Source organism: Leptonychotes weddellii, chromosome X, assembly GCF_054177405.1.
Source record: "Leptonychotes weddellii isolate Sample4059 chromosome X, ASM5417740v2, whole genome shotgun sequence".
NCBI lineage: Eukaryota > Metazoa > Chordata > Mammalia > Carnivora > Phocidae > Leptonychotes > Leptonychotes weddellii.
Genome location: NC_138385.1, coordinates 104137091 through 104161778, shown reverse-complemented (window position 1 = coordinate 104161778; position 24688 = coordinate 104137091). Strand labels below are relative to the sequence as shown.

General features: G+C 38.6%; 1 protein-coding gene across 1 annotated transcript in view; it reads left to right on the top strand.

Moving 5' to 3' along the window:
- LOC145717742 (uncharacterized) overlaps positions 1 to 19511 on the top strand; it is a 33891-nt gene extending 14380 nt beyond the window's left edge. Inside the window, 7 exon segments of the mRNA XM_081807979.1 lie at positions 2255 to 2325; positions 4428 to 4486; positions 4488 to 4539; positions 5494 to 5595; positions 9183 to 9314; positions 16709 to 16900; positions 19396 to 19511. Of these exon segments, the coding sequence (XP_081664105.1) occupies positions 2255 to 2325; positions 4428 to 4486; positions 4488 to 4539; positions 5494 to 5595; positions 9183 to 9314; positions 16709 to 16900; positions 19396 to 19511 (724 nt within the window).
- Positions 19512 to 24688: the final 5177 nt, after the last annotated feature.

The following is a 24688-nucleotide window of genomic DNA, read 5'->3' as shown; positions in this document are numbered from 1 at the left end:
GACGAACCATGAGAGACGATGGACTCTGAAAAACAAACAGGGTTCTAGAGGGGAGGGGGGTGGGAGGATGGGTTAGCCTGGTGGTGGGTATTGAGGAGGGCACATTCTGCATGGAGCACTGGGTGTTATGCACAAACAATGAATCATGGAACACTTCATCTAAAACTAATGATGTAATGTATGGGGATTAACATAAGAACAAATAAAAAATTAAAAAAAAAGAAATAAAAAAAAATACTTGAAGGCTTTCTGAAGATAGTAATGCTATATATAATATACAATAATAATAATATGTAATGTTATGTAATTATATAATTACTATATAATTGATTATGTATCATCTACAATATGGTTGGTTATATGAAATATACACATAGCATCAAATTGCACACACATCCTATCCCAAGAGATACACAATTGCTTATGTATAATATATAATGTGGTTGGTTATTTTATATATACATATAATCAAACTACATACACATTCTATCCCAAGAGATACATAATTGATTATGTATAATCTACAATATGGTTGCTTATGTTATACATACATATAATCAAATTACACACACATCGTATTCTAATAGATATACCTGTCAGTTTTCAATATTTTCTTAAAGAATGCCATATGATCTTTTTGGGTCATTTTTACAATTTTTGTGTCTGTCAGCATTTAGCTGACTTTACATGTGACCCCTCGTTCTGCAATCAGGTTTACTGAAATGCCACGTACGAGTGATCATAGGCATCCACGTGAAGGCATAGTTCAGTGAGTTTTCACATATGGGGACATCTATTCACCATTGCCAGTCAAGATATAAAACATTTCCGTCACCGCAAAAAGTCTGCTTCTTCCCCTCTTCATTAAACGTCTGCCCATGTGGCCACATAGAGAACACCTGACATGCTTTTTTCTCCCCTGTTCCAGAACGTCACACAGCGGAATTACGCACTATGCTTCTCCTCCTGCTTTTCTCACTCCCCTATGAGGCTTTAAACATTTATCCACATGGCTCCCCGGACAAACAGTCACTTTTTTTCATTGCCAAGTTAAAGTACTTTGTGTAAGGAACAACGGGTATGTCTTCCAGGTACTGGATACTGTTTCCACTTTGTGGGTATTTTGAATCGCTTTGATAAGCGTAGCTCTGCATGCATGCTTGTGTGGACATATATGTGCAGTTCTCCTAGGGTAGCAAGCGACTTCTGCATCATGGTCTCTGAGCATCTTCAATGACAGGAAGCTTAAATTGTTTTCTAAGTGACGGCACCCTTTGGATTATCGCCAGGAATACATCAGATATTCGATGGTAACACATTCCTTCTAAATCTTGGTACTGACTTCGTCTGTGATTTTATCGGGTCCTGTGAACGTGAAGTGGGGTCTTGCTGTGGTTTTACGTTGCATGTCTCCAATGACTCATAGCTGTGACCACGGTTTCCTGTGGCCCCTCTTTTGTGACATATCTGTTCAATAAATTGCCCCATTTTGTGGGGTTATTTCTTCTTTCATTATTTGTGCTGTGTGTACTCTTCCTCTTTTTCCAAATGCACATTTTTTGTCATATACACACACAGAGACACACAAACTCTTTTGTTATATATGTGACATATATAATTGTTGTATATAATATGCATATAGTTTGCATAGATCACATATGTGTATCGTGTGCATTTGTGTGTGCTTGTGTGTGTCTGTATGTGTGTGTGTGTGTGCAATGTGTTTACATACATACATGTGGCCTGGTGTTTAATTTTCTTGGTGACGTTTTTATAGAAGTTTGTGGTTCTGATTAAATTAAACCCATATTTTTTTTTCTTTTTGGGGGGATGTTTTTTGTTTATTATATTATGTAAGAAATCTTTGCCAGTGTTGGGAGAATGGCTAAGGCCTGCCTTGATAGCTATTTCTGTTTCCAGAAAAAGTTTAAATCGAGGGAATGTTCTTTTTTCCCCCTTCTTTTCTAGTATTTCATATTTTTTCATGTTTACTTGACTTTAAATATGACCCGTTTTGTATTTGCTCTGTGTCTTTAGAACTACCGGTCTGATTCCATGTGTGGACAATGACATCCTTCACAGGTGGTATTTGATCGCGGAAAACCTATTTCTTCTTTTTCGAATGTCTCACTCTTTATAGGCACTCAAATGATGCCTCATAGAGGGTTTTGTGAGGTTGAAGAAAGAAAATGTTAATTATGGACCAAAGTTTGATCGTTTTCATCCATCCACTTAAAGCCATTTTATTTTTTAGGGTTGATGGAGAATGCACAGAAAAATCTGTCATAGGAACAGTAGGACAAAACAACGCTATCAGTGTTGATTGTAAGTATACGTGCTTTACTGATGTGTTAAGGGTGACATCTTAGGCTCAACTTCTTTCCAGAACTCTGTATACCTGAATTCTACTTTGATGAATGATTAGAAGAATGACTGGGCACATGTCCCTAAATTTTCCAAGCACTTTATTTTGTTGTGCACAGACTGTTCAATGAGAGGACATCGGTGGCCCCTTCCAATTTTGAGTATTACTCAGTGAGTGAGGAGAGCGTGTGCTTAGAACGTTTATTTCATAAGGTTCTCAAGTGCATGAAAATGTTTCCAGATAATTTAAAATGACCTCGGGAACTAAATCTAATGGGTCTATCCTGAGTTTGCATACAGATGTCATTTTGCTTTAATGGGATCCATTTTAAAATAATCATCTTACAGCCTCTTACTCCATTCCATGTATGGGTGATTAACTTAAAATCCAAGGAAATCAGAGTGATTTCAAACACCAGGCACATTTCTTCATAAGCTCAGCTTCTGTCTAAAGCAATGGGGATGTTGGTTAAGATTTAGATCCTTAAGCTCTAACGATCCTTAACAACGTTCCAAATTTTAAGTGGCCTAATGTCTAAATATCTGATTAAAATTTAAATGTGTAAATCTGTGGTTATAGCCCTTGTCTGAGATAAAAAATGAGCACAATGGGTATGTAATTAAGTGAAATATACGTAAATAGAGTGAATTATATGCCTGCCATTCTGCCCTACATATATTTGTCACTTTTATATTAGCAGTAGATTTTTTTTAATTACGATTTCATTTTTCTTACTTGTATATGATTTTTCCCTTTGCCTGAGTCATCAATATTCTCTATCACCTTTTCTTCAATTTTCTCCATTTTTGTCGCCCCTTTTAACTAGATTTGGACATGGCAGTTTAAGAAGGGAGAGAAAAAGGACGAGCTGGACTTACTGTAACAGGCGTTTGGGAACCAGGAGTTGTAACCTACCCAGCTCTGTTCTGGAGAAAGAAAGGCACAAAGCCAGCCCTCGCATATTTAATCCCACCGCTTCCATAATCTGCATTACCTTTATAAACCTACGTAGTGAGATTTTCTGCAAAGTCCTCCTTTATAACATCATCATTCTAAGAATCTGAAGAGATGCACAAAATCTTATTGAAATTGTTCCAACGTAACCCAAGACTCATGGAGCTAGATTAGGCATGGGCAAGACTCAGACACTTGTCTGGGACACGGTGAAGTTCCGTCCAGGGCTCCTTGGCCTTTCGCCATGGCAGACTAATGCTAGTTCAGTGGGACACACAAACTGGCAAAGTTGCAAATAAAATCCCAAGGAGTGGCTCAAATAAGGTGTTACGTACGTTTTGGCCGGAAGAGAGAATGCACGTTGGAAGGTTTGGTGACAATGCGAGGTCCATCAGTGCTTTTTCTTTTTCGTATAAACATGGCGGGATGGATGGGCACAGCCAGAGAGGAAGGTGCCCCCTATAGGTGGGATCTGAATCAACTGTTGAGATGTGTTCACAAGTATAATCCTATGAATAAAAATGGACATGTTCGTGGCAGCTATAAATGTGTTAAGTAGTACACCTAGATTAAGGGGCTGAGGGAATGCAACCATTAACACCAAAGGCCCAGAAGGTTGCCCGATGCAGGGGAGGCACTCAGTATACGGTTATGCACAGTTTTGAATGGCAACTGGACTTTGGTCTAAAGGAAAATCAACTCCATTGCTGGGATAAGGCCAATATGAAGAGACTTTAAACTTGTATCTGATAATATGCCATATAACCCCAAGTTGTATTGTTTAAAGCAATGTTGGTGTCATTGCAACACGTTTTAGAGAACATTTTAGTAAGACTGGGAGGTGTGAAATGTTTAATTGCATAAGAAGGTGGCACTAAGGAAAGTGTTCCCTACCCTCCCTGTTCTCATTGTCATAAGCAATGTTAATGTTCACTACACTGCCAGGATGACACAGAGACCAATACAAGAATGTTACTACCAATACGTTAACTATGCCATGGTAAGGCCAATCTACAATAAATTAACAAAGGTAAGGCTTTATATACATATATAAATTTTATATAAGTTCATATAAATTTTACACATATATATTTCTTCTCTCTCACAGATGAGGGGAACAATGATTTCCAAATTGTCGATATAACCCCAAATACTATGCTAGGCTATGGATGTCAACGTGGATGAAGAAGGAAACATCACGGAAATAGTTCTATTGACTGGTATGTATTACATCCTGACAATTGTCATGGCCATATAATATTTCCACTGTCAGCATTTTCATTGAGAAGATCAGTCATATGGACATTATTAATGATTCTCCAAACAAGCCCTAAGTCTTTATGTGCATTGTGTCAAGGATCCTGGAATGATTCAAAAAAGAAAGGTGTAAACAAGAGCCAGTAGAAGTGGGAGGTATTTAAAAATAATTCCCATTTGTTAAAATGGAAAATTTAAAAAAAAAATGAGTTTTATTAGAAGTAGTTTCCTGACAGGTCAACTAATTTCAAGCCTCAGCTATCTTCAGGTTGACCCCAATTCCTTCAATTTATGGCCATTTTTTCAAATACACTCTACAGCCTTGGAGCTGAAGCTTTTAAAATAAACTTTCACCACATTTAGTCCTTCCAATGCACTGTTGTTGTGAATACTGACTATTTCAATCCCTGAATAACCACACAGGGGCATTGAGATGGGTGCTGTAATCTCTGGGATACTAGGTTTCAATTTGGAAAAAGGCATTTGAGAACTAGGAAAAAAAAAAAAAAGCTGTCTCTCATTACTACATGTGATGGGGCTGCTATCTGTCTGGAAGGTGAGAATCATGCTTGCATTTTGGGTACAGAACCAGGCGTGCATGTCAGATATAGATTCTGAGGCATAGGCAGAGATGCAGTAGATTGGATATTCTTGATGGATTGGGTCCAAGATTCATGGAGTTCCTGATGCATCCCTGGAGTCCTGCACTGCTGGACAAGTTCATGGTTATGCAGCTGGACAAAGTTTAATGGCTCTTATCCACCTAAGTCAGAGAGCTGACATTCAGACAAGGTCAGTGGTAATTGTTTGAGACTTAGTCAAAGATTAGATTTCCCCATTCATGTTTCTTGTTCTGTATTCAGAAATTCCTAGGGGTTCTAATGGGCAATTTGCGCTTTATGCGTTGTGATTTTTAGGCAGAGGACATCATGTTGATGAGGAAACCATTGAAAAATTCAAGGAGTTGACTAGACAAAAGAATATTCCAGAAGAAAATATTGTAAAGGTCATCGATACTGGTAATGTGACTACATATATTTTTTTTCCTGAATATATCCCTCACCTGATATGTAAATATGCTATGAGGAAACAAACTGATTCATTTTGAATTTTCTCTTCCATGAATTATCTTTTATAAAATCCATTATTTAAAAGAAGAAACCATGGGGCACCTCGGTGATGAGGTTGGTTAAGCCTCCAACTCTTGAATTAAGCTCAGGTCATGATCTCAGGGTTGCGGGATGAAGCCCTGCATCGGACTCCACACTAAGCATGGAGTCTACTTGTCCCTCTCCCTCCGCTCCTCTCCCCACTCACTCTCGTTCAAATAAATAAAAAAAATTTCAAATTCAAATCAAAAAAAGAAGACATCCTTACAAATATTGGGAAATGGTCATGATTGGTTGCTCATTTTCTCACCTTTTGTATTTGTTTTGTCCCCAGACAACTGTCCCATCAACGAATAAAAACAGTGATACCAACTCTTCCTAAATAATGTAAGTAAAGGGGCGCCCGGGTGGCTCAGTTGGTTAAGCGACTGCCTTCGGCTCCGGTCATGATCCTGGAGTCCCGGGATCGAGTCCCGCATCGGGCTCCCTGCTCCACAGGGAGTCTGCCTCTCCCTCTGACCCTCCTCTGTCTCATGTGCTCTCTCTGTCTCCCTCAAATAAATAAATGAATAAAATCTTTTTAAAAAAAAAATAAATAAATAAATAATGTAAGTAAGAATGACCCTGTTGTGAGTGTCGCTATGTCAACTAGCCCAATAATTATGTCAGTAGAGAACTTTTTCTGTTTCATGAGGTTATTGTGTTTACCCTGAGTCCTATGAGATTGCAAACAGGATGAGGTAATTCATGCCAAAAAGCAGTTTTGGTGACAAAGCATTATCATGCAAGAATCATACCAATGATAGTTATTCAGAGAGAAGCAGGAGATGCCAGAAGTTGGCGGGGAGTTTTCCATTCAGGTCTGAGTTGAGGGTTGTCCGTATGTGTCACTATTCCCTCTGCACTATTCCTGCACACACCAGGTGTAATTTTGTATCATTGCAATAGCCGTGTTGGAGACCCCCCAACAATGCTACGTGACTCATACCTTGAAGGTATGTTCTCCTGCAGAAGGAGATTTCCTTAAAGTGTGATTTTTGAACTTTCTAAAGTAAGATAAGCCTCAAACTATGATGCTGGTGTAGGCTAAAGTGCACCTTTTGTCGCCATTGTTGGGAAGAAATGGAGGAAAAAAGAGCAAACAGAGACATTAACTTCCAGGCTGACTATAACATCTTCAAGCCACAGAGCTTTTAGAATTGGAAGAGAAGAGTGTAACTCCAACAAAGATCCTATAAAATCCTTTTTGATGGACCGTCCCCATGAACATACGTTCTGAAACCATCAAAGTCCTGAAAGGGATCCTAATCATGAAAGGTCCCATCATATGTACGCCCATGGAAAAATTCCAGTGGGTCCTCCCATATCGTAGGGATGGAGAGTCTGACATTCCCTGTGGGACTTGTGCGCTGGATTAACTAAGAGCTCCTCCAACCCTTGACATTACACTTCCTGAGGCTCACCCCAGTCAGGCTATCAGACAGTCAACTCAACTCAACCTTCTGTCCTGTTTTCTCCACCTGTAGATGTGTCACTGAGAAGCAGGCACATCGTCTTCTGCATGGAATCAGGATCAACAGTATGAAGAAAACCTTCCTTGTTTCTGCTTGACTTCATCTTTCTCTTTTCATAAACATGCTCCCTTTTCCCATTTCATTTCTCTCCCTCACCATTTAGTCCCATTTGGTGTTACTGGATTTCTGAATGATTAAATAAATTGACTAAATATGTATTCTGTACCTGTGTGTTTGTGCAGAAAGTCACTTAATTTTAAAAACACATAAATATCCACTTTAAATACAACTATCCAGGAAAGTACGGCTATAATAGGATCAACATCCCATCAGAGACAATTTACATTAGGATTAAATGTGCTATAGATGTGTCACAAAGAGAGGGAGGAAAAAGGTCTAAAGCATCAGGGGAAAGAGGAAAGGCTGATGGATATTTTTACTGAATGGGATGAGGCAGTGTGGTCAAGAAAAAAAGTCCCTAGAAGCATCTTATCCACAAGGAAAGGAGCATGTGTGCATCTCACTGAGATTTATGCAGAGACAGTGTATGATGCCATGAGTCATAATCGAAGGGAAATGCCTACTATTACAGCAACATCACTCATGAAACCGATGGGAAGAACTACTATTTCTTTACAATAAGATCACCAGTCATCCAAGATGGGGCACCAGCTGAGACTTGGTCAACCCACAGGGTGATGAAGTCAGTGTGGTTCTTGCACAAACAATCAGATTGAGAGCTCAACTGGGAAGCTGCTAACACAGTACATAAGATCTAAAGTGTGCCATTCCATTATGCGTCAAAGAGCAATAGACCTTGGGATTTCTAAGGAATGGCCATTCCCACTGTAATAGGCAGAACACATTATCATGGATAACCCAGGTGTTCACCACCGAAGAGATCACCACTCTGGATGCAGAACTTATTCCAATGGTTGATACACAGTTCAGAGATCCAGTCCAGGCTCCAGGAAAATAAAAATAAAAAATGTCTGAATTATTCTTCTTGATTAAAAGAGTGTATGCACTTGGAGTTCTGACTCCTGTCATCATAGTGTGTCTGGAAATGCTGGAGAGTGAAGCAGGTGAATTCAACTTCAGTCTCATAAGGCATGTTAAAAGGTGAACCCTGGTATAAATGAGTTTAAAAAATTGTGAAATATGACACACACACCCATATCTTTGAGCTTTGCTCAAAACCCTTCCCTAGGGAGGAGTGTCTCCTTCCAAAATAAGACCCCAGCACACTCCATGTGGCTACCAGGCTTTATTTTTCATCCTAGAACTTAGGAACAGGTTATATATTTGGCAATTACTGCTTTAGTTTGTGTTCTCTCACCTTTCACAGGAGGATAACTCACTGGGTCATGAGCAGAGTCTGATTCCTACTGAATTTTGAGGTTTGGGCTGTTGTTGGCACATCACATACACTAATCAATATTTACTGAACACAGTCAAACACTGGATAGGAGGAATCTTACAGAAGACACGTTCTTTATAACACAAACTTGGGTAAAAGTTTACAGTAGAGGGGAGCCTACGTGGCTCAGTCAGTTAAGCCTCTATTGGTTTTGGCTCAGGTCGTGATCTCTGGATCATGGGACTGAGCCCTGCATCCAGCTCCACACTCAGCAGAGTCTGCTTGTCCCTCTCCCTCTGCTCCTCCTCCTGCTCACTTGTTCTCTCTCTCTCAAATATAAGTAAAATCTTAAAAAAAAGTTTACAGTGTATTGGACTATATTTTCCAATATGTTCCTGTAAGATAACAAAATAATCAAGTCAGTTTATAGATAACTAACAACTAACTCTTCTTCTGTGACTGAGTGCATACAACTTGAGAAGAGCTAGTGTATGATTCACTGTTGCTGCCATTTGCTTTTGCCTTGACTATGGCAATAAGTAATAATCACCAATAACTCAGGCAGTGGGGAGGGTGAATAAAAGCAATTCCTGTCTAGCTGACACTAAACATTTCGATGACAGACTATGTCCAGAAACTGACAGATAAAAATGTCATCAGAGGAATCAAGTGTCCATCATTTAGCAAAAGACACAAACACAATGAAATTAAGACAAAGAACAAACAGAAACCAATACAGGAATGTAAAAGCAAAGGTAAACAGCGGAGAGAGACACGGGGATCTTTCTTTCTGAAAGCTGTCCTCTCTGAAATTTATGGGATATCATTCTAGTCCTGTCCATGTCTATTTGCATAGTTAAAGTTTCCAGAAGCTTACAGAAGGATTAGGAAGGTCTTGGAATATGTCACATTTTTTTAAAGTTTATTTAAGTAATCTCTACACCCAACATGGGGATTGAACTCACAACCACAAGATCAAGAGTTGCACACTCTTCTGACTGAGCCAGTCAGGCACCCCAGATTTCTTTTTAATATGTCTGTTTTCTTCTCCAAATGGGTGGGTTTGAGGGATTCTCAATGGCAAGTATGGACTCAAAGGATGCTCCAAGGGGTGAGAATTTCTAGTGAGAAAATCTGATATAATGTGCAAATGTCACCTCTCTTAGCGTTCCTCTGTTCTTGGCTTGGGCTGTTTTCCTCTTCAGAGTGTCTCCAAACAGCATGACCCTTCATGGGAAACTGGCGATGCTCTCCAGGGTCAGACTATGAGGCAGCCTTGGAAGATGGGCTAACATGTACTCTCTGGGTAATTATTTAATAGAGGCATTGCTGTTCTCTGTTAAACTGTTGCTAAGTGGGGACTTTCCTAGAGAGCAGTTTGTATGTCTTTCTTCCTTCTGCACATTCCTGTCTGTCTTACTGAACCCAGCGTGACTATCTTTCCCTTTCTCTGTATGTCTCAGGTACAACCAGTCACAGAGCAGGGGATGCCATGTGACTCCTACTTCCTTGTAGACATGCCTTCTAGACCGTTGCTTCACTGTCCAACTGACTGTGGGGGTAACAGATCCTTCTATTGAAGCCATACTCCAGTGAGCTTAATACAAGGACTCCTGGACATGGCTCTGGATTCTAGGTTCTTAACAGGTACTTTGGTATTTCTGTTCAACAAGAAATGCTCCTCTTCTATACAGCAGTATGACCCAAATTTATCCAAACAAAGACAAATCCCCAGGGACACACACAAATTCATTCGTTAACCAATTGTAGGCACTGAGGATGCAGCCAACACCAAAGTCCAAAGACTAAGACATGGTGACATTTACTCCTTAGTGAAGGCAGACTCCCTATAAGAAGAAAAAGGGTACCTTCACCATTACTTGCTGGGTTATAAGGTGTGAGTGTGTAGGAGGGCTCTGTTCTTATCCATCATTCTCTTACCCACGTTTTGAGTAATATTAATGAAAGACAGCTGGGATCTAAGTGTCATCCTTTAAGATGAAAATAAGAGGATTAACAGGATCCAAAGACCAACCTGTTGCAATAATCTTTTACAATAACTTGCTATTTAATTTCTTGTGGATTGGCAGTTAGAATGAGCTTCCTAAGCTGGGGTGATCTTAGGCTGCATTCCCAGGGAACACGTGTTGGTAGGATCCAGTAAAACACAAACCAACCAGGAATGTTAGAGATACAGAACGGCTACAGAGGATAGTAATGGGTGGAACACGACTTTAGCCGGGATCATTATCCAAATCAGGAAGGCAACAGAGAAAGTATGCTGGGATGTTATGAGACACGAAAACTGTCTATTTCAAAGCTTTCACAACAGGAGGTTACAGAGAACACTAGACAGAGGAATATGTGAAAGAAAGCAAGAAATAAAAATAAAGATCCTGGGCCCCAAAGAGAAGGGGACAGAAAGCAAAGGAGACGATCCTATGGCATGAATAGCATTGGTCTGCTCTGAGCATGAAGGCGAGCGCCCAGGGGGACACCCATGCTGGGGACTTGGTTCAGGCATGGTCTGCTCAAAGGTCAGACACTGAGCCAAGACCCTGGAGCGGGCAGTAACCAGTCAGTCCTCGGGGTGTTTTCACTCCCATGACATGGACACCAGGAGTGCCCTTATTTGTTCATTTTTATTGTAAGAACAAAATACATCTTCAAGCTATTTATCTGATAAATTTCTAAGGAAAGAAAGTAAACATCCATGGAAATGTGGATCAAAAAATCCCCCCCGCCCCAAACAAACAGAAGAGGTTCTCTGGCTGTTTTGATGTCCTTGAAAATCACCAGATGTACAGAGATAGGAGGAAATTTGTTTTCTTCCTTTCAAACTTGTAAAAATCAGGGAACTAGTCTTATATGCTTTCTTCCTTGTCTGGAGATATGATTGAGCCAATGGATAAATATATTAAAGATCAGATCGTAAAAAAGCTGGTAGGAAAACAAAACAATGCAAATGGACTGTGGGTATGTTTTCTGATGAGGTTACTGGGTATTTACATGGAAGGTTCTTTTAGTAAAAAGAATGAAAACGTCTCCTTTGGGGAAGAAGGTGATAAATGTTTGGTGCGGAATGGGTGACTTGCCTGGGGTCTTGGGAAATCTAAAAATTGTCTACAACAGGGAATAGTAGTCATTCTATGAGGTTGTTGCAAATTGGTTGGTCTTTGGAGCCTATGTGTTAAACTTTCTTTTATTCGTAAAGAAAGTCTTATAACCTTCATGTCCTAACTGCAGCAAAAAATATTATTTCCCTGACGTTCTGAGGACAAGTTTCAATCAATAAATGAATACTTGCATGCAAGAAGTAAACATTTAGGGAGGCGCCTGGGTGGCTCAGTCAGTTAAGCATCTGCCTTTGGCTCAGGTCATGATTCCAGGGTCCTGGGATCAAGTCCCCTGCTCAGTGGGGAGCCTGCTTCTCCCTCTCCCTCTGCCACTCCCCCTGCTTGTGCTCTCTCTCAAATGAATAAATAAAAATCTTAAAAAAAAGAGAAGTAAACATTTATGGAATGTTTATTCTATTGGAGGCATTGTCTTCAATACATGTTATAAAAAGGAGAAATGTAAAAAAATACGTCTCACCTTGACACTTCAAAATTGAGTCAGGGTCGTCTAAGTTAAAGAAATAACAAAAGTCCTGAATGATAAAGGTCATGTGGAAGCACGGATAACTCAACACCTGTGTGAGTCATGGGAGTGAGAAACGGTCCTCACGGGGAGGGCACTGACTCACTGAACACTGAATAAAATTTTATTTTATTTTATTTTTTTAAAGATTTTTATTTATTTATTTGTCAGAGAGAGAGCACAAGCAGGGGGAGCAGCACAGGGAGAGGGAGAAGCAGGCTCCTCACTGAGCAAGGAGCCCGATGTGGGACTCGAACCCAGGACCCTGGGATCATGATCTGAGCCGAAGGCAGATGCTTAACGACTGAGCCACCCAGGCATCCCTGAATAAAATTTTAAACCGAGGATCACAGAGAGAGATGAATCAGTGTGCACAAAGTCACTGATCTATAGTAGGTCACTGTGAGTTCAGGGGATGTTGGATTTTCAGTGTGGTCAGGTACCATGAGTAGAAAGTCAGTTGCAGAAAACGAAGTAAAAGCTCAGGCTTTGTTTGGGAGAATATCATATGTCAAAAATATTAAGTTTATATCTCTCGTGTGGGAAATCAGCATGGGGGTAGGTTTTAAAATAAGGAGAAATTAAAATTCGTTGTCTGATTGTCAGTTCGCTAGGAACTCCTATGGGAGAGACTGTATTCAGGGAGATAATTTTGGGGAATTTTAGCAATGTAATTAAGTAGACATGCGGATGAGTGAAATTAAAATTTTAAGAAAAATTTAGACTGCGAATAGAGAGTTTAATTCTCAAATTCACGGCTGAATTTTGAACCGATCCACCTGCAGAAATGAGGATACCACCACACCAAAGCAGAGAATAACATAGAAGGTGCAGAAAATGAAGTGTTGAAAGAAATAATAATAACGTTGTGCGTAAGCTATACGTTTGAGATGTGAATAATGCATTCAGAAGCACCAGCTCTGTGCACGGTGTGTGGATAAAGTTTATTTCTGTCTGTGTCTGACTCTGTGTGCATTTCTATCACCAGGTACAGCTGATCCTTGAACAAAGCAGGGGCTGGGGTGTGGACGCCCCACACAGTTGAAACTCTGGGTATAACTTTCGAGTCCCCCAAAACTTAAGTACTAGCAGCTTACAACTGACCAGAAGTCTTACCAGTAACATAGACGGTTGACTAGCATAGTTTGCATCTATGTAAGCTACACTGCATTCTTGCAACAAAATAAGCCAGCAAAAAGAAAATGTGATTAAAGTGATAAGGAAAATACATTTACAGTATGGAAAGAAAAGATCCTTGTGTAAGTGGACCCGCACAGTTCAAACCAGTGTTGTTCAAGGGTCAACTGTATTTCTATTTAATTTCTTGTTAATAAGGGTAAGCTGACTTCCCACAAGTTGAAGCCTTAGCTTAGAGTGAGGATTCTGGTCTGCGGAACAGAGGAGAAAGAAAAGTAGGACAGTTTTTATCAAAGGAGTAGAGCCGCAATCCTCAAGGTGGACTGAGATTCAATACTGTGTCGGCAGTGGTTTTCTGGCAACATTTAGGGTCAGGAGATTAAGAGAGGTTTCGTTTATGTGTTGTTATTAAGGATTAATGGGACGTGCGCAACGCACAGAGCACTGACAACGAGAGAAGAAAATGATATTTACGGGGTGGGTTGCGAGTGCATGACCTTTTCAAGTGAGGGCATGTGGTCGGGGAAGGAATGTGTTCAAATGCATGATCTCCGCTGTATCCAAGACATCTACATATCCGGATCCTAGAACAAGATCTACAGTACACAGAGGCCATGCTGGTAAAGAAACGGGATTTTCCAAAAGTTCATCCTGTCACACAACGTCGACATGAGGTCCAAGCGTAGAACGTTGCTATTGACGGTCTGTGAGAACAAGTCCCAGAGCAATGATTTCGTATGTTCCTCAGGCATGGGGAAGCACCGTACGCCGCTGAAAATGATACCGATTCTTTCAAAATTTCTCTGTCGTTCATTTGGTCAACACCACTTGAGTCTGCCTTTAGCTAAACAAATTTCTTAAATATTAAAAGCTGTTTTGTGAAATGAAGTGTTGGAGAAGTATGACCTGATTAACTGAAATCCCCCAGGTGAGTATGAGAATGGTTAAATTAAGAGCAAAACTTTCAGAGCCATTCCTACAGAATTTGAGCTTTCGTTGAAAACAATGAGGACGTCAGAACAGAATACTATATGCACGTTTTATACTAACTAACTGCAAATAATTTTCCAACCCCAATGCTGTACTATTCAGCGGTCAGATGCCCACGTATTTTTACGGAAAACAAGGTACAAGGTAGTGTCCTCATGTTGATCTCGCAAGTGTGTTCTTAAGTAGCAAGAGGATCTGGTTGGAATAAAATTACAGATTATCTGTTCAACAGTCTCAATGGCACCTCTCTTGTGACTCTGTACTAGGAAGTGGTATGTTTTGATTGTGTGTTGACTTCATGATTTTAATATGATTTATTTAGATGTCAGTTTACATAATTGGTTTTAATAATGGCTGTATTTGACAACGGGAAATCCTGCACACGCTTAGCTGGGTTTGGAAGAATGTGAATCTATATCATCTGAAGAAGATGAAGATGTACAAAAAGTCCCTCCACCTACTGCAGCAGCTCTCTTCGTGGAGTCTCACATGTTGCAAGGGTGGTTCGTTAGACAAAGATTCTTGTTGAAGGGAATGTGAAAAATAAAATACAGCAAATCACACTGAGTTTAGAAAATGCTGCTTTTTCTATCACCGTCTTGGGTAACATTTATAGGCAAGTTATTGTTCAATCAAATCACATCTTGGTAAATTATGCTAGAAATAAATGTTGATCCAGAAGACAAAACTGTGCATCTGAGTAAAGCCTCTGGTGCATATTGTAGCTTATTCTGTGCAAATTAAACATGCTAATATTACCTATATTATATTTATTAAAGAGAAAAGTAAGTATATGCGTTATTTTTTATTAAGCACACTGGTGCAGAAATGCGTTCACACATAAGAATCCGAGTTCTGGTTGACTCAGTGAGAGATACTGAAATGAAGAAAGGCATCCACAATGGGCCCTATCAAATGGCTTTTCTAAAAATTATACACACTTATTCTGGAGACCCAATAAATACTCTACGGTGGCTCCTGAGGTTACTGCCAAATATCACACATTGGAATAGCCAGGTTCCTAAGTGAGTCCAGATTTAGAATTTGCATTCAGCAGAGGAAAACCAATGTCCAGTTGTGACTGCGAACACCTTAAGCACACTGCTTGATTTTATCGCAGTTGTTAAAATGGCACCTAAGATGTGCATGCATTGCTCTGCAAGTGAACACAGAATCATACTGTATCCCGCAAAGGAAACACGGAATCATACTGCATCCCACAAAGGACACGCGGAATCATGTATCCCGCAAATGTAGTTGTCTCAGGCAAGTTGGTCATTCTTACATCTGGCTGACTGCACGAAAACCCTGCAGGTGCATCACATACCCAGATGGGATTCCATGATATCGGTGGACTAGTTTACACAGACCCAGCAGGTGCATCACATCCACGTGTGGGGTTCTGTGACATGACTCTCTCATGAGAATTCTTCACTATGTTCCCAAGCAATTGCTTTGTTTTTCTTTCACATTCTCGGCGATAACTTTTTATTAATATCAATCAGCTCAGCTACATTTTTAAATGTTTTATTTCCAATCTTCAAGAAGATAATGATGTCAGGAGTATAAGCAACATCATCATCCCCAACACATCAGAACTATCTACATGAAAATAGCCTTTTCTTTCAACTCAGAATTCCTTCTGTCCCAGCAGTGCTGATCTTGGCCTCATGGCCTTCCTTACACTCGCCTTCCACATCATTTTTGATGTTACTAGATTCCTAAATGATGAAATAATTCATTAAAACACACCTGTGTCTGTGAAGAAAGGCATCACATTTGTAACGCATGGAAATAATTCCTGGAACAAAATGATCTGTGATATTGCATCAAGAATGAGCCGGGAAATAATTGTGCTTAGGACTAATTGCACAATTCCTATGAGTATCTAGTTGAGAGGGGAAAATATGATCTAAGACATTATGGATGGTACTTTTACCATGTGATAGATTTATATCACAGCTACCCGCCCCCCCCCCCAACGTCACTTACCATATGGGACTGGATGGTCAGACTACTTCAAAGAAGAACCTCTGGTTTCCTAACTGACACCAGAAAACATATGGTAATGATATCTTTTATTTCTTTCTCCCTTATAAGTAAATCACATTAACCCCCACAACACATGAGGAAGAAACAGCACTTTTGAAGGAAAGGAATATACAGTTGAGCAAAAAACTGACCAAGCCTGTACAATGAAGGATGTAGCCAGTGAGGAATGGCTGACAAGGACACAGAAAGAGTTACGAAATTTTAAAATAGCCAGAAGCAACTGCAACTAAGAGAAAGTGGGAGGACCATTTAAAGAGAAAAAGGAATTAAGGAAAGATGCAAATATAAGGGAATTGGATGTTGATGACTGTCCCAGGTTGGTTTTCCCAAGAATTGTCTGCAGTGAAGATTAGTGTTTGGAAAGCTTGCTGGGTATTTGGGAAGCCAACAGTGGGAGCCCGGGCAAGTCAGAGAGGCAGGTTTGAGCAGAATGAGAAGCCTAACTGTGATGCAGTCCTAACAGGGACCCGGGACAGTGCCACAGGGACCTCGGAATCTGAGGTGGCCATTCAGTTGTCCCAAGGTTGGTTTTTCAGAATAGTCTAGGATAAGTCGAGGGTGTGTTCCTCATCCTATAGAATGTGATCCCACTGATAAAGGCATCGTGTCCAAGCCTCTGAGCTACATCATGGTTCATATGGCAGAAAATAACTCAAGACGCACAGCGGAGGGGAGAGGGTGTTCCTGGATGCCTCACCCCCAGTTGTTAAATCTCTATATGGGATGTGGAGCATGTTGGCTGCCGAACAATGCAGGAGTTAGCAGTCCAGACCCCCCCACACACACAGATGAAAATCCACAAATAACTTTGGACTCCCCCAAAAAACTTAACTAGGAATAGCCTACTCTTGACCGAGAGCCTTACCAATTACATAAACAGTCAATTAACAAATTTTTTTTGTATGTTGCATGGATTATATACTATATTCTCACAATAAAGTAAGCTGGAGGGGCTTACTTTATTATTAAGCTCGGTCACTTAAGCGTGTGACTCTTGTTTTCAGCTCAGGTCATGATCTCAGGGTTGTGAGATTGAGCCCCACATTGGGCTCCGTGCTGGGTGTGGAGTCTGCTTAGGATTCTCTCTCTCCCTCTGCCTCCTCCCACCACTTGCATGCACACACTCTCTCTCTAAAAAAAAACAATAAGTAAGATAGAGAAAAGAAAATATGATTAAGAAAATCATAAGGAAGAGAAAATACATTTACAGGACTGTGTTATTTATAAAAAAACAAACAAACATGTATAAGTTCACCCATGCAGTTCAAACCCGTGTTGTTCAAAGGTGAACTGTAATTTTTTCTGGAAGGTGCATAATTCTCCATGGCAGATAGAATACCCTTACCCCAATACCCAAACGTTTTATGAAATGGTTCTCCTACCAGGGCTTGCGTAAATTGCACACAGGTCTTTTCCCACACAGATAACATGAATGCCATTACCACCCCCAAGGCGTATTACTCAAACTTCGAAGTCCCTGGCACTGTGGCATGATCTTCTGTAAAGTCTTTATAGTCAACCAGGTAGCTTTCACTAACTCCTGGGGTGTGGGTCAAAGTAATCAATCAAGTGAGGAATATGCTGGCTGCAGAAGCCGTATTTTGAAATGGGACAATTTCAGTGGAATGCAATAATGTTATCAGTTAACTTGGAGGGGATATTCTCACACCCTCCAGACATGTGGATCCATAAAAGCATCATTGGCTTTGCAAGCCCATGAGTTGTTTTGGTGCTTATTCTCCCTCCCACTAGAATGCATATGTCTTACAAAGCCTCCAATGTAATAGTCAGTTCTTGAGCCACTACTCTGAAAAGTATGATGCCATGGGGCTAGCAAACTCTTATGATGACTGGAGCCATATCCAACAGACCTTGCTATACCAGGCGGCAGGAGAGATAACCATGCGCAGGGAACAACACTGATCTCTGTTCCAAGTGATGCAAAGTCATTTTAATTCTTCACTGTGATAAAAAAAAAAAAACTAATACATCCCACCAAACAATATTCACATATCGGGTAACCTGAACGTATGACATTCTGCTTTCAGAAAAATACCTCTCCTGTCCCCAGAGTTGTAACTGAACCTAGTAGTTGTTTGGGCTTGTGTACTGCACGGTCCTCCTGCAGATTCACCTGACTTTGATAGGGCATGAAATGTGACATAAAAGGGAGTACAAAGAGGACAACCACCCATGAAGTCTTCAGATCTTCAAGAAGGGCATGATGTTTAGAACTCTACCAAAGTCATATTAGTGCCCGCATTCGGAAATGTGGCTGAACGTGTAGTCACAGATTTGTGAGAAAGATGGAATGGTGTTTTATTTATTTTTTTGGAATGGTGTTTTAATCACCAGAAATGAGCTTGAGAAATCAGCTCAGTTTCAATGGTCTAGGCTTTATTCAGTTTTCTCACTAGTGAAATTGACTTATTACCTCACTGCCTTATTATCTGTAGAATTAAGATTGTTATGTAATGAGATTTGATTGTCACACGGATAAACTGTAATAATACATTCAAAAATTATCCAAAAATGATACCCCGAGCAGACTGGGAACTAAGGATACTTTACATAATTGCATAATCAACATTCCGAGGTGTTCTAACTTAAAACTGAAGTCCATGCGACTCCCCTGAAACAACTCAAGGAATTAAAAAATATATTTTGCAATGCGCCATACAACTCGATAGCAGTTTTAAAATTTGTTTTGTAATATTCCATACAACTAAATAGGTCATGTTTCTTAATAAATGTTTCAGCAACATTAGCAAGCATCTTATGGAAATACTTGGGTAAGATTTTCCAATATGAATTTGGCAGCGCAAGAGGTTGGCAATGAGATCGTCCTTCCCTGGCTCAGCAGCTCTCCTAATCGATTCCAACATTTCCTTTGTAATGAGAGTCAGGCAAAGAACTAGGAGATAGTGATAATTATGGGTTAAAAATAAAAATCATGATAAAGTTAATATGAACTGAATAAAGTCAACTAAAATGCATTTTTTTTTCTTACGGGGTTAGGCACAAATTCACATGCGTTAATTCAAACAGAAAATGCTGTCTGCAAAATAGACGTGCTGGATGTGGGTAATGAAGGTAAGGACATCCATGCGACCACAGTTTTTGCTATCCCTTGAGGAGCACGCATTGTTTACACTATTGGTGTCAGCACTAACAAGACTAGTGCAGACTGGCATAGTTGGTGAGTAAGGAGGCCAGGGAACAAGATGTGTACCCACAAGGCAACTAAGATGCTTTGGTTTAGTTGACCAAGAATCCTAGAAACTAGACTTCCGAGAAAAGTGGCATAAGTGATCAATGACATGTTATATTTTCCCGGAAAACTTTTATATGTTTATATATATAAACTTTTAATATGTTTATAAAACTTTTATATTTATATAAATACACATAATTATTTATAAATAATATGCATATTTACATATAAATATATAAATTTATAAATAATAACTAAATACATGTATTTATCCATATATATTTGTGTATATAAAATACATATATATACACATACGTATACATATATATATGTGGGGGGGTGAATAGGTGTATATGTGTGTATATAAGTGTATATGTTTGTATATGTATACATATGTACATATGTATAAACATATACACATACATACTTGTTCTGGAGATTCTAACATATACTCTAAGTCATGTATATTTATTGTGTGGATCACTCTACTGGGACACCAGTATTACAGAGGAGAGTGAATTATACTATTTAACTGATGTTGGGATTGAAAGTAGGTCTGTTACTAGAAATAACAATGAGCCATCTGATTTCCTGTCATAATGGCTCAAATATATACATATATATACCTTGCTCTAAATCACTGAACTATAAGACAGTAAACTGGCTCTTCCACGGGGAATTTCAGCATTCTCACACGTGGTAGTGAACTCATGGTATTTTATCTTTCAAAGACAAGGTTCCATCTCTGATGCGAATGCTTCTGTCCTCACCATGAGTGAGACCACTATAATTCCTGGTCTATTTACTGTCTTATAGCTCAGCTGGTTTAGAGCACGGCATGAACTGATTCTAGCAGTAGGCAGAGAACAGAGGCAGGTTTACAAAATCTGAAAACTCAAGTCAATCCTTCATGAAGCCCTTGGTGCAAATCCTGAAAACTATCTCAGGAAGCACGATATCAGAGATTTAAGTGATCTTTAATTTCCTCGGTAGTGTTAGGCTCAGAAAAATGCCAAGGGTAAGAATGGAAAATGTTAAATATTTGGTCTCTATCAAAGTGTATCACCTGAGACCGGATTTCTACTTGCCCAGTTATCACTCGCCTATCTGGAATGTCTTAAGGATTCTAATGGACAACCCACTGCATTATCCCATGAAAAATGCATTCAAAGGAAATAGAAAGAATAAGAAACAGAAGATTTTATGACATGAACTGAGGATAAGATAATATTTTAGAAGCCATCAAAATAGGAAAAGTCACTTCACTTTCCTAAAAGTATGCATATGTAAAAAGAATGACAGGAATATATATATTTTTTTAAATTCAAGTTTCCTTACCTACAAAATATCTTTGAGAAAGCTGTTTAAAAAATTAAAACATCAGAAAAATCTCTAAACACATGGTAACTAAAAATCACATTCCCAATAATCTCTGGTTAAAAGAAGAAATCTCAAGGGAAATTTTAAAAAATACAACACTAAGTGAAAACAGAAATATCATATATCAAAATTTATGGATTGCAGCTACACTGTGGCTTAAAGAGAAATGCATAATACCAAATATTAACTACAAGTTAAGGAAGTTCCCAATTAGATAATCTGTTTCAACCCCCCAAAACCAATTAAAATAAATAGCAAAATAAATCCAAAGCAAGTAGAGTGAATGAAATAAAATAAAAGCATTGACATAAGAAAGACAAATTGAAGGCTGAAAAGGAAAAGATAAAATAATCATGATCACCAACAATACTACAATCAATACTATCAATATTATCAAAACTATCACTATCACCAATAATACTACTAACAATACTATCTATTTTTTGGTAAATACTACTGATTTCCCAAAAAACAGGATCCTGGATCTAGTGAGTTTTACTCTAGCAGGTTGCAGAATTCAAGACTGACACAAAAATCCATCCTATTCCTTAACCTAGCAATGAACAACTGTAAGTAAAGGAACAACAACCAAACACAGTACCATTCACATTTTTCCAAAAGGATGAAATACATAAGAACTTGTCTAACAAATATGAACAAGAAGTGTATGCTGAGAACAACAAAATCCTGATGGAAAAATTCCATGAAGACCCAAATTAAAGGAGAGGCATCTCCTTTTCAGTGGACTGGAAGACTCAAAATAGTAGAGATACCTTCTCATCAAATTGCTCTTTAGATTCAACGCAAGTCATCTTCTATGGAGTTGCCAACAGTGATTTTTGCTCATCTAGACAAGTTTATCTTACAATTTATATAGAAAGCAAAAGAACTAGACTAGATAAAGAGCAATGTTGAAAAGGACAGATGAAGTTGGAGGACTCACATGACCTATATTTAGACTTTCTGTAAAGCTACACTAAATAATAGACTATGGTATGGTGGTAAACAGACATACACATCAATGGAAAGAATAGGAAATGTAAAAATATACTCACACAAATATACCCAACTGCTATTGAGAAAGCAAGTAAAGGAAAAAATAACAGACTTTTTCAACAAATTCAGGCACAGTGACTGGAGCCAAAACATTTCTTCTCGATGCAAAAATGACTGAGCCACCCAGGCACCTCTAAAACTAATATATGTGAGCTATATTTCAACTAAATTTTTTTAAAAAGTAAAAAAAAATAAACTCAGTAGAGATCATAAATATGGTGGTAAAACAAAACTATGAAATTTTCTTTTATAAGGAAATGTGGAAGAAACCTTATGACCTAAGGCAATTCAAAGAGATTGTAGAATTAACACCAAAAATCACAATTCATAAAAATTCTACAAAAGATGGAAAAAAACTTTAACACTTTTGGTATGTGAAAGATACTGTTAAATGAACGCAAAATAAGCAACAAGCTTGAGAAAATATTTGCCCATCACATAACTGACAAGACTTGTCTCTTGAGTAGGTAAAGAATTCTCTAAACTCAACAATGAGTCAATAAAAAAACCCAATCAGAAAGTGGGCAAAAGGCTTCAACACACATTTCATCAATATATATGGTGTAGGAGACAGCCACTCACCACAATGAGATATCACTTACACATCTATTAGAATAGCTAAAACAGCAAATACCAGTAATACTTAAAGCCAGTGAACATGCATCATTGCTGGCAGAAATCGAAACTAAAACAGCCACTCTGAAAATTAATCTAGCAGTTTCTTGGATAAATATATTATATCTTCTAGCAATTATACTCTTGTGTGTTTATCTCAGAAGAGGGACACTTAAGTTTACACATAAAAAAGACTAAGACATTTAGAACTCTGGTAAGTAAATCAGAAACTCAATAAAAAATAATATAGGGGGTGCCTGGGTGGTTCGGCCAGTTAAGCGTCCGACTCTTGATCTCAGCTCAGGTGTTGATCTCAGGGTGGTGAGTTCAAGCCCCGCATTGGGCTCCATGCTGGGTATGGAGGCTACTTAAATAAGATAAGATAAAATAAGATAAAAAGAAATGAAATAAAATAATAAAATAAAATAGAAAAATAAATAAATAAATAATAAACAAAATGATGTGAATGAATGGCCTCCAAAGACTGTGATTTTAAGTATATGAGTTAAAACACCTATAATGGGAAGAATATTCTCAAAGTAGTATTACTGATGTAGGCTCAACCTGGGATCAATTAGCAAGATATGGAATGTACTTAAGCCTGTTGACTTCCAAAATGAATGTAACAGTTTCAATATTCAAGATATTTCATAATTATCCATAAAATTTATAGGAAAGGGTTGAATTACAGGCATACTATCAGGAGTTTTTTTTTCCCCTCAATGTAATAAATATTTTGTCTTTGTGGCCATCAGACCACATGCTCAGCAAGAAAGTAGTCACAGACAAAATGCATATGCATCATTTTATTGTACTGTGTCTGTGGATGTCCATCTTGGTGCATTCTGAAACTGATACTTATAAAATATCCCATAGAATGGGCACCATCAGAAAAAATTTCAAGTGGTGGAGAATATTCCATGCAGAGATAGACATTATAATGTTCCACCAGAGAATTATTCACCTATATTCTCTAAGGGTGACTCCCAAACTTTAAACCTTTCTTTCTCACCATTACCCCATGACAGCCATGACCACAGTCAATCTAATATTTTTTGCCATTTTGTTCACATGCTTACACATGAGAATGACATCAAGAGAACTGCAACATCATCTTCTCCCTCACATCAGAATTATTAACATGGAGAAGAAACTGCTTATGTTTTCATCCAATTTCTCTCCTAGAAAGCCAAAGTTTGAGGCCTTGCCATTCCTGCTCGTCATATTACCTCTTCTGCTCAAGTGTTACTGAAAATTGAAATGCATTGATATAATATGCACTCCACACATGTGGGCTTATGCAAAAAGCTGCCTCCTTTTAAGGTAAACTGACATTCTCTTGATATACAGTTATCTAGAAAAATTATGGGCATAATTTATAAATTGGCATAATTACGCCTGTAATTTTTCTAGATGCAATCAGTGGACCATGGCAGCAATTTTAGTACGGGTTGATAGCAGATGTAGTGGACAGAGAGGAGATACAAGCCAAACGCTATGGAAGCATCTTCATTATTTTTCGTAAATTTTTAAGCTTGTGTCACATTTGGAAACAGCAAAGGTGGTTGTCTATCTCCATAAGACATCTGAGTGTTTCCTAATGTCACTAAGAACGCTGGGCAGCTACAGACATTATGAGCATCATAAACATGCTGGTGTTTGGTAACAGCTTAAGATAACCCACTCATAGGATTTTATGAATTTGGGGAGATAAATTTTTTTAGATAATAGTATAAGGATCTATCTTCTTTAAGTCGGTGGCTTGGAGTATGACTTTGTTTGGGGTATCTTTTGTGATACCAAAATTTAATCTAATTCTTTTTACTATATTTTATAGCTTGTGCTTTTAAGGAGAGAAAAGTCTCTAAAGAAACCCAAAAGGTACACATCTGCTATCTTCTAAGAATTACTATCATTTTGTTTTTCACCCTTAGCTCTTCAAATCACCTTGAAGATATTTTGGGGTATAATTTGAACTAGAATCTACTTTTAAAAATATGGATAGTCGACTGTACAATCCCAGTTATTTCACACTCTAAGCTCTTT